Source organism: Mercenaria mercenaria, chromosome 9, assembly GCF_021730395.1.
Source record: "Mercenaria mercenaria strain notata chromosome 9, MADL_Memer_1, whole genome shotgun sequence".
NCBI classification, from domain to species: Eukaryota; Metazoa; Mollusca; class Bivalvia; order Venerida; family Veneridae; genus Mercenaria; species Mercenaria mercenaria.
In genome coordinates, this window is record NC_069369.1 from 77,257,507 (window position 1) to 77,274,321 (window position 16,815).

Below are 16,815 nucleotides of genomic sequence, written 5' to 3' on the forward strand. Positions count from 1 at the left end.
ATGACAAGTTCATTTCAACATGCTTTTTTCTTTTCCCAAAGTTTTATTTAAATTTTTTCTTCAACAATCAATTGCGAAAACACGAATTTTTGTGCGGGTGGAATTTTTTTTTTAGCTGTTAATGAATATGTTTGGGGGTCTTGTATTACTTCTTTTTATATTCCCAAATTTAAAAATGAACAAATCCAAAATACTTATAAAAATTTGATCTATTTAAAAGACTTCCAGAAAGTTTTTTATTTTGTTTATAATAATTTTAATTACTCATCAATATTTTTGATTTTGTTATTCTTTTTGGATAAAAAAACCATTACCAAACTCAAGCGACAAGAGCTCAAAGAAATTTTTCATTGCGCTTTAAATTTTAAATGTTTTTTAATAAATGTGGGTTAGTTTTGTGAATTACTTTTATCGGTCGTGGTAAATAAACAAATACATTTTGTGGTTTTATTACCCCAGTGTTTTCTAAAGGTTATTTATTTTGGGTACAGTTGATTGTGTCACCTTTTCCCCCAAAGGTATACCATCTTGCTTTTTTAAATCTTTCAGTAGTAATTAGATAAAACCCAAATTCAAAAAAACCCAAAAAGGGGAACCCATAAAATTTAAATTTTTGTTAAATTTCTTCTCCCTGGATCAAGCATTAGCTCTAAAAATTAATTTCATCTCGTCGCTTAGTGTTATTTGAATTTGCTTGGAGGTATAATATTAGTTTCAAACCCTAAAAAAAATGAATATTATTTAATGGAATTTTAGTATTTACCTCGCACCACCCTTGGATTAAAACTTCCTAGTAGAAAAACCTTCTTATATCGCCTTGATCCTTCCTGCTCCAGCATTTATTTATATTAAAAAAATAAACTCATTTTGTTCCAGTTGATTTTGCTAATCTTCGACAATTCAATAAATCCTTTTTTTTTTTTCTTGTATAAATTATACTCAAAAAAATTTTTCCTTTTTTTTAAACCCACTAACTGACAATTAATGAAGCTGCATTTTAATTGAGCAATTTTTCATTCCTAAAATTATTACCATTAGCAAGCTTATTTACTTTTAAAACTTACTTAAAAATTTAACCATAAACCAAATAAAATTTGAACTTTATTTTAAATTGAATGATACCCGTTTTTTTGTTGTTTAACATTATTTCCAGGACAAATTAAGCTTTATCAAATTAATAGGAGTTAAATTTCATATTTTTTCACAATTTTTTTTTTGTTTAACATGTATTATTATATATTTTTTATTTTTTTTTTTTATTTTTTTTAAAGTTAAAACTTTATTTTTTAAAAATTTAATTTTTTTTAATAGTTTACTGTCCCAGATCCTCAATATTTTATTTTTTTCTCATATGAATATCCCCCCCATTTCCTTTATTATTTTTATTTTATTTTTATTTTTTATTATTTTTTCTTGAAATTCCTTAGCAATTAAATTACCAACTGCGGAGCAGGTTTTTTTTTTAAAGTTTTTCAACAATTTTATCGCACTAAATTCCAATTCTGTCCCAAACCTTTTTTTGTTCCATTTTCAAGTGTGCTTTTCCTGCTGTTAAAAGCTTTTTTCCAGCTGTGCCAAATTTGAAGACAACTCCGCTTGAAAACAATTCTTTAAAGTATAAAAATCCTTTTCCATGTTGATTTTTCTCCTGTTAAGCATCAACATAAGTAAATTTCTTTTTTTTTGTCATAAACTTTTTGTAATTTTTAAAAAAACAAAAATTTTAATTTCAAAATTAAAGTTTTAAAACTTTATTTTTAAATTTAAATTTTCTTTTAAAATTAGGGTAAAAACTTTTTTTCAACCCATTAAAATAATTTATTCTCCCAAAAAGACATCTGTAATATTTTCTTTTTGAATTTAAATATTTTATTAATTTCAGAATACCCAAACCCTTTTTGTGGTTTTTTGAAAATGGAAAAGCTTTTGTTAAATCGCAGTACTTAAAGCAAGAAATATCACGAAATTCCCATCAACAAGTGAATTATCAATAAATCCAATGAAGTAAAATTTTTCCCAGAGTTAGTTATTTTTTGGTGTTGTTTCCCCCACATATTTTCAATGCTTTTTTTCAAACCCAAGCAATGTATAAAAATTTGACATTCTTAAATCCAACATAAATTATCGTAATTAAAAAATCAAAAATCTTAAAACACTTAAATCAAATTCCAAACTTATTGGAGCAATTTTGTTTTAATTAAATTAAAAAATCATCTTACTTATTAATGTTTCCTAATATAATTATTAATATCAGTGTAACGTAAAACCTTTTTTAAAAATTTAAAATTTTTTCCATTCTTCCCTTTATTGTAACGAATTTTTTTTGTCTATTATCACTGATATTTGCCAAGGAGGTCATGTGTTAATACTACCCAAAAACCAAAACATAATTTTTAAAATTTTATAAAAATTTTAAAGAACGACTAAATCTGATTGTAAAATCCTCGGTTTTTTTTTTTATCTTTAACGTTTCAGAACTTAATACTTTTTTTGTTCCTTTTATATATTCAGAAAAAAAATTTTTTATATAAAAATTTATGTTGTTCTGGTAATAGTGAATTCATTTTTAATGTTCATAAATTTTTTCTAATCCCTTCTTTTTTTTTAGTCTTCATTATTTTTTTCCAGATCTTTAAACCCAAAAATTAACCCAGTCATTAACCAATTCTTTTGGATTACAGGAAAACGTCTAACCCCTTCCCCTAATTTTTTTTTAAATTTCATAATCTTTTATTGTAGGTAATCCTGATTTTTTTTTTAAATTCTTTAAAAAATTTTTTTTGAATAAATTTGAATTTTTTTTTAAATTATTGTTATTCTTTTATTAATCAAATAAATTAAATCATCACTACTTTTGTTAAAAATTACTTCTTTTCCGTTATTTATCCTTTTCAACCAATTTGTTTTGACCATAAATTTTTTTTTAAGAATAATTAAATTACCATTTGCCCTTTTTGGTAAAACTTTTTAGGATTATGATATTTTATCCTTTTCCGTTTTTATTTACCTTTTAAAACGAATACCCTTAATTACCCCTGAAAAATTACATAGTTGTCTCTTTTATTTATTAGGATTTGTATTTTATTTTCTTTTTCATCTTCTTTTAAAGTTTTTTTTTTTTTTTTAATTCTGTTTTTTGATGTTATTTTCTTTTTTATCCCCCAATACATTTCTATGAATTATCTAATTTTTCCCCTAGTATTTTTTTTCGGGTTTTTTAGATTTGCTTGAAAAATTTAAAACACTTTTTGTGGGTGTTTATTTTTATCAAAAAGTTTAAAAATTAATTCCTTTTATTAAATCAACTTTGAATTTTTTTGGGCTTCCCCCAATTCTTCTGTTTTTTCAGATGTATCATCAGAGTTTCAGTTTTTTCCATTTTTCTTTTCCCATAATTTTCTAATCTTTTAAGTCATTTTGGGGGAAAACCAACCGACAGGTTCATCCCCAATTTTTGATGTATAGGGACCCTTTTGATGGAAATATGGGGGTGATTTTTGAAATAGCTGTGGTAACCCGGGTATTTTTTGTATGCTTTCATTTCATCCCTAGTAACGCTAATTCCTTTTAATTCCAGGTAAGCTTTTAACTGATTATAATTGTTCTTTTGATTTCTATTTTTTCAGTAAATTGGGTTTTAATTTTTTGTGTCATTCCCCATTTGTAGTTTTTTAATTTTTTTCTTCATTATTTCTTCTCTAAATCTCTCATCTTTGCCCCACTAATTTTTTTTTTTTATCATTTCATTAAGTTTGATTGCATTTTTAAATAAAAGTAAAATAATTTAAAAAATGTAAGATATTGTAAAATAATGTAATATTTATAAAAGGAAAAACCCAAAAATGATACAAAAAAGGAAAAATCCAATAACTTTAAACAATTTTATCCCTTTTATGCCGATTCATTTTTAGAATGTTAAATGTGGATCTTCTGGATTTTGGAAAAAAAAAAATACATTAAAGCTATACTTTGAAAACCTTTATTAAAAATGTAAATTATATTTATGTAAAAACTAGAACAAATTAAATATCAGGATTTTTAAATTTAAAAAACTTAAAACCAAATTTCAAAAAAAAATTAAAGTGATCCCCCTGAAATACTTTAATGTTCTAATAATGAAATAATTGATGTTATTTTATCTTGAATCAGAAAAAAAAAAAGTGTAAAATTTTTGATTTTGTTGTGAAGATAAAAAAAATTTAAAATGAAAAAACAAAAAACTTTTTTCAAGGACGTCCAAAAAAAGTTGGTTTTATTTAAATCGTCTTACTATAAAACACCAAAAAATATTCGAAATTAAAAGTTTAATTATTTTTTTTTGAAAGTCCAGGTAAAATGGAAAATGATGGGTTTGTAATGAACAAAATATGATCGTGATACTTTTGCTAAACAAAAAATCAAAAATATGATTTCTTTTTTGACAAACCAAAGGAATTTTTTAAAAAAAAACTTTTTGGTAATAAAATGGGAGTTTTAATGAACAAAACAAATAAGTGAAACGAAAGTGAAGTAAAGTTAAATTTGATAAAATTTTTTAAGTGATTATGCTCTAAAAAACAATATAAAAAGCTTAGAAGGGGCATGGAATTGTTCTTCAAAAAATAAGGACTGATAACCAATGAACAGAGCATTAGATAGGGGGGGAATGAAAAAATCAACCCAGGAATCCCAATAAACCCCTGATGCAGTTCCAAGACGGGTTTTTGTTAAAAAATTCAAAATGTAAAGATCTATAAACTTGAAGATTCAAAAGTATAAAAAAAAAGCAGAAACAGAAGTAAAGAAAATTTTTGGGAAATTTAAAAAAAGATTTTAAAAAAAAATTCATTTTTGTAGTTTTAATTCAAAGGTTTAAAAAAAAAGAAGAAGAAATGAAAGCTATGACTATTCTTTAAAAAACTTTAAGAGAAACTAATTTGACAGTACAATATAAAAAAGTAATTAGAACCAAAAATTTAAAAGTTTTCATCAAGTTCAAGAATTAAAAGTAGTATGTTAAATTGAAAAAAAACAAGATTATTGAAGGAGAAAAAGTTACAAAAAAATGTATCGTTAGAAATTAAAACAGAAAAAAATAAAAAAAATACTGAAAACTGAAAAAAAGCATAAAGTTTTTTAGAAATTTAAATTTTAAAAAACTTTCGAATAAAACTAACTGGAAAAAGGCAGCTTCACAAAGAGGGGGATATCATGACACAGCATTAGAGGTTTTAAAGAAGAAAAATTCTAAAATAGATGACTTTAAAAAACAAAATTTGAAATTTGGGTTGTATTGTTGACAACCTCTAATTTAAAAATTTCAGCTTAAGTAATTACAAAAAAAATTTCAAAAAGATATGAGCGCTTTAAAGCTAAAATTTAAGAACATAAAAATGAATGGACTTTGTAGTTGAAAAATCATTAACAAGGAGAGTTATTTTGCTAAAAACTGAAGCAATTAACCGTTAATAAACAGCTAGAAAATTTGAAGAAAAATTGTAACCCCATTAAAGTTTAGAGTCACATTTAAAAATCAAAGGTTGAAACTTGGGTTTTTACAAAAAAAGATATTAATGAAATTTAATGATAAATTTAATGATAAATTAAAAAAAAAATAAATGATTTGGGCTCTGTAGTTGAATATCAGCAAACAAGGAGAATCAATTTCTGCTAATACCCCAAATAATTACTGCAATACTAAAACAATAACCCCTAATGTCAAGAAAATTGCACTAATGATGAAAAAAATTTTTAAAAAAAGGGGAAAAAAATTTTAGAAAAAAAGATGCTTTCTTAAAACAAGAAACACAATTAGCTAGAAAAAAAGGCAGTTGAAAATATGCTTTTTTTATAAAGTTGCTCCCCAAAAAATTGATGATTTTGTAAAATAAAAAATTATTAAACTTAAAAGAAAGAAAAAAAAATAGAAGAAAAATAGAAAAAGTAAGATATGAAGTGTTTTTTTTCTTTCATACTATAATAACACTCTTTATTGATTACGTAAAAAAAGAAAAAGTATTTTACCCGCCGAAAACCTGGGGTATATTAAAATTGAAAATATGGCCGGGCGAACTATTTAAATGCATTTAATTTGGAACTAGTAATGCGTAGATTAAAGATTTTATAAACAAAACCAAGAATAAAATGCTGTATAGATGTGCCATGAAGGGGTGTTTTTAGTTAAAAAAAAACCGGAATTATTAATAGAATTAAAATTTTTTTAAGGGTCAGCCCTAAGGTGAAACCAGTAAACGGTTAAAAGCCCAAAATCACATTTTAACTTAGGGGGTGGAGTATTTAAATGATTAATTTTTTTGGGACTTTATCAATATTATAAATAAGAAACTGAGGCCTGAGGGCTTTTACACTATCAGTTAAAAATCAGTATAAGAAAAAAATTAAAGCCATCTATCACAAGATCAATAAATTGACATTCATCCTTATAACGATTCAACAACAAAAGTAAAATTTACGCTTATGCCGGATAGTTACATCAATTTTTTCTTTTGAAATGAACCTATATCGTATAAAAAGCATCGGATGAACCTGTGTCGGGATGAACATGCATTCCCTGATGGAAACAGATTTTTTTAAATTAAAAATTAATTTTAAGTTTTAATTACTATGTGTACCTAATAATATACTTACTAATTTAAAATAAAATCAAATACCTTTAATTTTTTTCAAATAAAAATAATCTGCCAAAAGTTTGCCAAAATTGGGAGACATTTTCACATTGCTGCCACTTGGCAAAAAATGGCAGGGTTTGATTTGGTTGAATTTGTGTTTGCCAACGTTTTTTGCAAAGTTTTGCCAAGTTGGGAACATTGTCACTTGCTGCCCCTTGGGAGGGGTTTGGCAAAAATTTGGTGGAAATGTTTAATTTTATTTTACTAAGGTTTTCATAAAAGTATATAAAATTTTTTAAAATTTTTTGAAATTGGTTAGCATTTTTAATCGGTTTAGGTCAAGGGTTAAAAATTTAATTTGGGTCAAAAAGGGTTGAATTGGTCGGGATTGGATTTTTTTTTTAAAAAAAGGGGCTAATTAAAATTGAAAAAAAATGTGCCAAAAACCATCAATTCTTAACTACTAATGTGTGAAAAGGGGGTTTCCCCCTTTCCCTAATATCAAACCCTATTGTAATACAAATAAAGTTGAAACTTGAAATCCGAATTCCCGGGATCAGCATTTTATACCAAATTTGATTTAAAAATGATTTCTTGACGTATTTTAGGAGGACTTTAAAATTCTTCGAGATGGGGAATTTTGGATAAACGAATTGTGTTTCAAGTGTATATATCAAAACCCTTTACTGATATATGCGAAAATATAGAAAAAATAAATATTTTAAAAAAATTTTAAAGAGTCTTTTAATTTGTTTTATTAATACATTGAACATTTGGGTTTTTTTCTGTATATTGAAATAAGAGCTTTTTACCCATTGTTTGATGTAACATATTATTTTTTAATAAAAATCTATCGGCCCCAATTACCCTTTGCCCGCTAAATTTTAAAATGGACTGTCTTTATTCAATTTTGGGGGCACCTTCATTATTTGAAGGTGTTTTCACTGAAAATTTTTGCTGGATAGGAACAGTGCAGACCATGATCAGGATTGCGGGTGATTTGGTCACACTGGTACAAAGGAGAATCACTTGCCGCCGCAAGCTAAAGGTCTACGAGGGATTTAAAACAGTAAAAAATTGACAGATTGTAAGCTTTTTTTTATGTCATAAAGGTTTCAAGAAAGATGATCGATCTTTGATATAAACTATTAACCCTGGGCTTAAAAGTGAAGATTCTTAATGCATATTCCCGGGTTGACAAATTGGTTTTAATAAAACAAAAACAAATCCTGCCGAGTGTATGGGATATGGGTTTAAACATTGAAAAACAATAAGCTAGCGCTTGGGGGTTTATCCCTTTTATGAAGTTGACAATATCCCCTATATGATCAATTACTTTTCTTATAAGAAATATCTTATATTTTAATTGTAATGAAAATCCATACCGCTTATAAATTTTAAAAAAATTCATTTTCTTTTTTTAAAACAACTCAATTTTCTAGCAGGGGAAAATTTAATTAATTTATATTGAACTCCATACGTTACTACACAACGCTCAATACAAGAATATTTCGTTTTATTTTATGCTAACTAATGAAAATTTTTTCTATCATTAATAGTTCTATTTTACACTCACACTGTGAAAAAATGAAATCTATATTTTCACACTGTGACCCTCATTACTTGTGTATGAATTTCAAAATTATTTTCTTTAAAAAAGGATGAAAAATTTCAGTCGCACTTTGTTCTTTATAGTTTATTTTTCGATTCAAATATTTTACTTAAAAAGAATTTTAAACGTTATGCCAAAAAATAAAAAAAAAAGGAACTTTTTGTTGTAGGTCTGTATACGTCCGCAGCTGACGTCATGTTGTTTACGTGCGTCTGTTTCCCCCCGGGATTAAAAATGAACGTTGCAAAATGCAAATCTCAAAGTAAAGAATAAAATAAAAAAAAATTTGTTTTTTCCCTGAATTGGAATATATCTCACCCGAAGTGAGAAAATATTTTAAATTTTTCCCCTTCTCGTGAGATATTTCCATATTCACTCAAAACAAACAAATATCCTCTATTTATTCTATAATGAAAGTATACCACTGCTTACTTTACCTGGAAAACTCCTAACAATTCATAATGAAAATCCACCACTGTTTACTTTTATAAATTACATGAAATATTTATTGTTTATTGGTAATGAAATGCACCACAGCTTACTTTACATGGAAAAATCGCATCCTAATCAATAATGAAAATCCAAAACTGCTTTCTTTACACGGAATAACTCATTAACAAGTTATGAAAAATGATCTGCCACTACTGCTTACTACCCATGTAACAGCTCATATTGATTATAATGTATAACCGACACAGTTTAAAACGAAATTTGAAATATCTTTAAATTATTAAATAATGTACCGGTATATATTAACACACTCATCGAACAATGTCATGTAATTAAAATTATTGTCACACTGATTGATATTATTAATGACTTAGTTAGAATTTAAAAGACTTTTAGAAAGCAAATTATCTATTAAGAAATATTATTTAGATATATTTACTAAAAGTAAATCTAAATAACAAAGTGTTCAACATCATTTTTGCGAATCCGAAATAGAGAATTTACTGGAAAATAAATTTACTTTAAAGGTGAAATTTGTAAAATGTATTTGACATTATATAGGCGAAACATTTTATTTTTCTAAATTTTTAATCAATCATCTAAGTGAAGAGTTGTGGTTCTGATTAATTTGTACTAAATGTGATATGATTTTCGATTTGTCTCAGATACAGCTAAGATAATGATGATGATTACATGTTATTATATTTGTATCTGGAAATATGCACAAGTTCTGCAGCGGGAATATTGCGCTACTTTAGAAGCGCAATATTATTCCACGAAAAAACGCGTGCATATTTCTCGATGCGAATCTAACAAACTTATTATTATACACGCTTTTATACCTAACACTATTCTATAAATGATATAAATTTGTTCTTAAGCCTGAGTAAAACTGAAAATATGGTAGTTAAAGAACTTTTAAACGCGATAAGACACATGAAACTGACGTCACAAATGACGTCACACCCGATATGAATTCTGAACGTCAATATAGAAAAAATAACGTTTCAGGTTAAACTGACACTAAACGGAGTTTATAGATCAGTAAAATAATAATTATTATTTCACACCTATATATTTTTAACCAATTGGAACCTTTTCTTTCTATCACGTGACAATACAATAGAAACCAGTATTGTACTGTGTGTCGCATTTTCTTAAGTATATATAGTAACATCCGAAATGTACAATCCACAAATTCCATATTTTTTTCATATTGGACTCCAGTCCCAAAAATCCGTATCTTTTTCATATTGGACGGGACAACTCTTCCGATTCTTTATAAGGAGATTTGGAATTACTTCCCTTGTATATAGCGAGAGCAGTATTTTTGTTGTTGAAAAGATGCGATAACTTTCTTATTTTTGAACGAAACATGTTAGTGTAAGGACTCAATTTCTTAGTTAGAACGTTTCCTATCCAATTATCATGGTTTCGGTTCAAAATTTCACGACAAGTTGATTTCGTAATTTTTGGCACCGAGAGTAGATCTAAATGTATAGAGTGTATGTGTTATCAGAGAAGAACGTATTTTAAATTAATGTTGTTTGCGAGTTAAAATGTATGAAGTTTTGTTTTCTACATCTGTCTTTTTATGGTGTGAAATAAAGAGGTAATTTAACAGTGTTGAGTACAATACTGAATTCAATTGGACTCGTACACAGCAGTAATAACCCATATTTGGACTCGGCATTCGCCTCGTCCAAATATGGATTATTACTGATTTGTACTCGTCCAATAGACTTCAGTATTGTACTTAGCACTGTTAAATAACCTCATATTATCATACTGTACCAGATTAATATAGCATCCTTTTTCATGATAAACACGTTCACATGTGCTTTACATACTATGTCAGCCACTGGGGCCGCCAGTTTCGTCGTCTATCAGTACAGATATAGTCCGATCTGACCAGAGGGACAGAAAGAGTGACAAAAATCCAAGGACAGAGAGAGCGAAATATTTTAGATACAGACATGTCCAGCTAACTTAACCTAGCTTTTAATGAATAGTCAGCCTGGTTCTTTAACGTTCCCGTTGTAGAGCACCGATACAAATGAAGCCCTCTTGCCTGTGAAGAACCAGTACTGGTCTCTTAGATACTGCGAAGATGTTATTTATTGTAATGAATGTGAGGAGCCCTTTAAATGAAGGTTACAATGAAATATGTCCTTTCTGTACTTAACCAGTTAAAATTCATGCTTATTTATTGAATAAAGCCTGATGAACTGTTTTCAAATATAACGTCAAAAACATTCAATTTGAAATTGAAGACAATTGAAAAAGTAGATTCGAAACAAGAGCTGTCACTATTAGTGACAAATGCTCCCGAGCATTTATGCCAAGTAATTTCAAAATCCCTTCATCGATGGCAGAGTTATGATACGGACACGAAAACGGACCCTGTTTACCTTTGACCTTGGAGCTAGTGATCGGGGTCATGTGCATGACACGTTGTCTAATTATGGTAAATATTCAAGCCAAGTTATTTTAAAATCCTTCATGGATGGCTGAGGTATAGACCGGACACAAAACAGACCCTGTTAACCTTTGAATTCTAACTGTGACCTTGACTTTGTAGCTAGGGGTCTGGGTCTTGCGCAAGATACGTCGTGTAATTATGGTGAACATTTATGCCAAGTTATTTCAGAATTCCTGCATGGATGTCAGAGTTATGGACCGGACACGAAACAGACCCTGTTTTAACTTTGGCCTCTAAGTGTGACCTTGAACTTGAAGCTAGGGGTCTGGGTCTTATGCTTGACATGTCTCCTTATTATGGTTAACATTTATGCAAAGTTATTTCAAATTCCCTTAAGTTTATGGATGGCAGAGTTACTGCCCGGGCAAGAATTTACATGGACGCACACATACACAAACACACGGACGGGCAGACGGCAGTGCGATTTTAATATGCCCACCTACGGGGAATAAAAATCATTTTTATTTAAATGAAACACTCCACTCAGTGCTTATTTTGCAAGAACTGAAATATAGATACTAGGAGAAAAAAACATTATAAACGTACCTGGAATGTCATTGATTTTAAACTCAATAATAGGGACGACCTGACCATCATATTTTATAGAATTGCTTATAACTGATAATTCTTTGGCAAGCTGTTCTGCATCATTTTTATCAATTTCGAGATTTGATTCAAAGTGCAGTGAGCCACATCTGTAAACAAAAACAAAGTCTTTAAAAATGCATACCAAATTTCAAAAGTTATTCTGACATCAAGCGATTCCTCTATTAATTTTTTTAAAAGATGACATGCAGTATTAAAGCTTTACCTACTTATACATGTTTTATGAGAATAAAATGAAACGCAAATAAATGTAATGTATCTGTACACTTCCGGTCTATCAGAAAGTTTCTGATTATGTGTAACTGCTCGAAAAATACTGCTAACGTCCTCATGAGCCAATATTACTGTTCGTCTGAGCTATCAGGCAATACATAACGAGAAGGTCTTGATTAATTGATATGTTTGTTGGAAAACCTGAAAGGTTCGAAGGCAAGTTCCAAATCAAGTTTCGTCTGAGCTGTCAGGCAATACATAACGAGAAGGTCTTGATTAATTGATATGTTTGTTGGAAAACCTGAAAGGTTCGAAGGCAAGTTTGGTAAACATGAAAAGTTCCAAATCAAGTTTTTTGGTAGACCTGAAAGGTTCGAAGTCAAGTTTATCGGTAAATCTGAAAGGTCCAAAGTCAAGTTTATTGGTAAATCTGAAAGGTCAGGTCGAAGTTAAGTTTATCGGTAAACCTGAAAGGTTCAAGTCAAGTTTATAGGTAAACCTAAAACGTTCAAAATCCAGTTTAAAGTTTATCGGTAAATCTGAAAGGTTCAAAGTTAAGTTAATTGGTAAACATAAAGGTTCAATGTCAAGTTTATTGGTAAATATGAAAGGTTCCAAATCAAGTTTATTTGTAAACCTGAAAGATTCGAAGTCAAGTTAAATGGTAAATCTGAAAGGCATGAAAGGTTCAAAGTCAAGTTGACCGGTAAACCTGAAAGGTTCGAAGTCAAGTTTATCGGTTAACTTGAAAGGTTCGAAGTCAAGTTTACCGGTAAACCTGAAATGTTCAAATTCAAGTTTATCGGTAAACATGAAAGGTTCGAAGTCAAGCTTACCGGTAAATCTGAAAAATTCCAAGACAAGTTTATCGGTAAACCTGAATCGTTCGAAGTCAAGTTTATCTGTAAACATACAAGGTTCGAAATCATGTTTATCGGTAGACATGAAAGGTTCCAAGTCAAGTTTATCGGTAAACATGAAAGCTTCGAATCAAGTTTATAGGTAAACATGAAAGGTTCGAAGTCAAGTTCATTGGTAAACAAGAAAGGTTCGAAGTCAAGTTTATTGGTAAACATGAAAGGTTCGAAGTCAATTGTATTGGTAAACATGAAAGGTTCGAAGCCAATTTTATTGGTAAACATGAAAGGTTCGAAGTCAAATTTATCGGTAAATTTGAAAGGCTCTACGTCAAGTTTATTGGTAAATCTTTAAAGGTTCAAAGTCAAATAAAGTTAATAAAACAATACAAAAAAGTTTACGTTATGTTTGTAACAACCACTCTCGTAGAGACATTCAGGCTTCTTTGAATCTGAAATATATATTTTACGTTTCAAATTGAGGTGACAATTTTACACTGACAAAAACATAAATTGTATTCACATTAAACATTTTGCAAACATTTAAGCACATACAATGTCGATTGAATTCTATATATATATTCTATCGTATCTGCAAAGACACTGCCAAATCATAATATTTTTCATTGTGTACTTTTTTGTATGTACCCATTGCAGCTTAAACAATAATAATGCTGATACAAATAAGGAATACATGATAAACAAGTGAATGAAGTATTGCCATGCAATACAAAGTCCCCTACTGGAAGGCACCTAATTTTCTCTACTGCAGTATAACATAATGAACTGATATCTGTTAATGATGTATAAACAATATTGTACTATGCATACAATATAATATAACAAAGCATTTGGATTAAAATGTGCATAATTATATAAAAACGTACAGTTGTTTTCATTTGGATTTTTTTTGGCTGATTATGCAAAAAGTTATCATAAAAGTTATTTATAGTAACAACAGAGTGAAATTAATCCTACAAAAAAATCTATATAATGTAAGTCCACAAGAAACTCTTTAGCAGGTAGAGATAGATCAGAATACACCTAAAAATTGAATGTAACATGCATGTTGTACCACAGAAAAGTGGTCTCGATTTTTCCCTACGGCCAGTAATAAAAAAGTTAAAATATAATCTATTTATAGTAACAACAAAGGGACGTAATTCTAAAAAGTGTGCCTCATGGTGGTGCCAAGTTACATCAAAATCCCTCCAGGCATGAAGAAGAAATGCTCCGGACAAAGTCATTCTTGAATTTGACTTTTGACCTCTAAGTATGACCTTGACCTTAGACCCAGGGACTTGGTTCTGGCGCATGACAATTCGTCTCATGATGGTGAACATTTGTGCCAAATTACATTAAAATCCCTCCATGCACAAAGATTAAATGCTCCAGACAAAGTCATTCTTGAGTATGACCTTTGACCTCTAAGTATGACCTTGACCTTAGACCTAGGGCCCGGGCGCACAACATGTTGTCTCATCCAGGGGAATGTTTGTGCCAGCTGATATTTAAATCCTGTTTTGCATGACAAAGTTATAGACAGGAAAAACATCCTATTGACCTTTGATCTCAAAGTGTGACCTTGACCTTTAAGCTAGGGTTCTGGGTGTTGCGCATGACATGTCGTCTCATCATGGGGAACATTTATGCCAAGTAATATTGTAATCCCTTGATGGATGACATAGTTCTGGTCTGGACAGGAAAAAAAACCTATTGACCTTTGGCCTCCAATTGTGACCTTGACCTTTAAGCCAGGGGTCAGGGTTTTGCGCATGACATGTTGTCTCGTCATGGGGAACATTTGTGCCAAGTAATATCAAAATCCCTTCATGGATGGCAGAGTTATGGACCGGACAGGATAGAAGCCCTATTGACCTTTGACCCCCAATTGTGACCTTGACCTTTGAGCAAGGGCTCCGGGATTTGCGCATGACACGTCGTCTTATCATGGGGAACATTTGTATCAAGTAATATTAAAATCCCTTCATGGATAAAAGAGTTATGGACCGGACACGAAATTGCGGACGGACGGAATGAAGGAATGACGGAATGACAGAAGACAGAATGAAGGAATGACGGAAAAGCGCATTCCTATAGTCCCCGAAACTGGTTTTCAACCAGTAGGGGACTAATAAAGAAAAAGGGATAATTATACAGAAAGAAAATTTGAACAAGACAGTAACAAAGTTATAGTTTAGTCGCAAAGTGCTAAATCTAAGACCGTTTCAAATAATGCTGACCTTGACCTTAAACATTTAGCGGGATGTTAGCCAATCTTAGATTGTAATACTGAACATCAATGTTATATTTAGGGCCATTTTGTTATTCTTATAAATCTTTAATTAAACCAGTTTGTTTGTTATAAGGAATAATTATGAACTAAATTGATATACTTGTATTTCAGACTAAACTGATGTAACTGAACTTGAATATAAGAGGAGACATAACGATATATTGGTGCACGTGTATTGGTGCACGTGTATTTCTGTTAAGATTGTTTGACATATTGTATATGGTGTCTGGGCTTCACAAAAACAAGGTTGTGCTAAAGATTTTTCTACTAGTAAAACAAAATCATAAAAGATAATAAAATCGGGGCCGAATAAAAAATACAATATATATTTTCTTTTTATGCTCAAGAGACATTGACTTTTCAGTAAGATATCCAACCGAAAATTGTTGCTCATTATATTATTTATACCAGGTTTAAGTGAAACCATAGTGACACCGGTCAATTTCTGTGTGATTACACATTTTCATATTGATTTGTTGTAAATCTAGTTCAACACGCTTGTGCCTTTCCGTAAAAAAAACAACGGAAAATACCGAAATGACATAAGGAAAATATGTAATTTGCCGACTGTCATCATGGGTCCACAACCTTAAATCAAATCAGGATTGGATAACAGAATCATAGCCCTTGTGATATACAGGCCTCATCTGAAACATACATTCCACAATGTTTTAAAAATATATGACCAATTGCAAACAAAATTGAGTTACAAGTCACAAAAATATGACTTGGATAAGAAAACACAATACTTAAGACTGCCCAGAAACATCCTGTCTTTGACTTTGATAAAAGACTGACAGATTTTGCACACTACACTCAACACTTCCAAGTCACGTGTTCTCGAGTCTACTCGTACTATTCTTCGTGCTCAAAGTTATGGTCCAGACACGCACAGGCCGACGTGCGTACAGACGAATGAATAGAATAATTACTTCAAAATATAGAAGGCCCTAAAATACCTGGTTTAGTATTTCAAAAAGATATTTGTGCCAAATTGATATATGACTTGAGAGTAGTCCTAACTGTATTAGCAGATTTCTTTCTGCATATAACAAAAAAAAAAAAATCCCGAAATAACAAGAATCAACACGTACCGAGTTTTCATAATTGTTCTTTTCTTTCGCATATACGGAAGGATTCTCCAGATCTGGACAGTCTCTATCCATTATCATGATAATATGTACTGAGACTAAAATAGATAAAACAATTAAGAGTCTATTTATGTCCCCTTACATGATCTGTTCGACATAACATAGATATTTTGCATACACTCATGCACATTTAAAAGTGTTAAAGTGTTACTTGTTTGCAAACAAATGTATAAATATATGCTGATTATGTTCTTAATTTAACCCTTACCCAGCTAAATTTCTATATTGAACTAGTCCAACTTTCAATGTGGACAGTACCATTAACAGTTAAAAGGAGTGCTTACCAAAAAATACTGACTGAATGGCGAACAGTGCAGACCATGATCAGACTGCACGGATGTGCAGGCTGATCTTGGTCTGCACTGGTCGCAAAGGCAGAATCACTTGCCGCCAGCAGGCTAAGGGTTAAAAATAGGGTAACGCTTTTGAACATGTCACTCCTTGGCTCCGAACTACACAACGAAACAATTTGACTGTTACTGTAACAAAGTCACCTTTAACACTATATAACTGAACAACTGACATGAACTCTTTAATAAC

The 16,815-nt window shown here is 29.9% G+C and overlaps 1 protein-coding gene across 2 annotated transcripts in view; it reads right to left on the bottom strand.

Annotated features, from left to right (window-relative positions):
• LOC123547536 (protein dachsous-like) overlaps positions 1-16,815 on the bottom strand; it is a 128,843-nt gene that overhangs the window by 26,525 nt on the left and 85,503 nt on the right. Inside the window, exons 34-37 of one of the 2 annotated variants that reach the window (XM_053551795.1) lie at positions 16,219-16,313; positions 13,231-13,280; positions 11,699-11,847; positions 10,665-10,772 (exon numbers count right to left, since the gene is read on the bottom strand). In XM_053551795.1, coding sequence (XP_053407770.1) covers positions 10,696-10,772; positions 11,699-11,847; positions 13,231-13,280; positions 16,219-16,313 — 371 coding nt within the window. In that variant the 3' untranslated portion in view covers positions 10,665-10,695. The remainder of the gene's footprint in view (positions 1-10,664; positions 10,773-11,698; positions 11,848-13,230; positions 13,281-16,218; positions 16,314-16,815) is intronic. The other variant, XM_053551794.1, reaches the window with a different exon arrangement.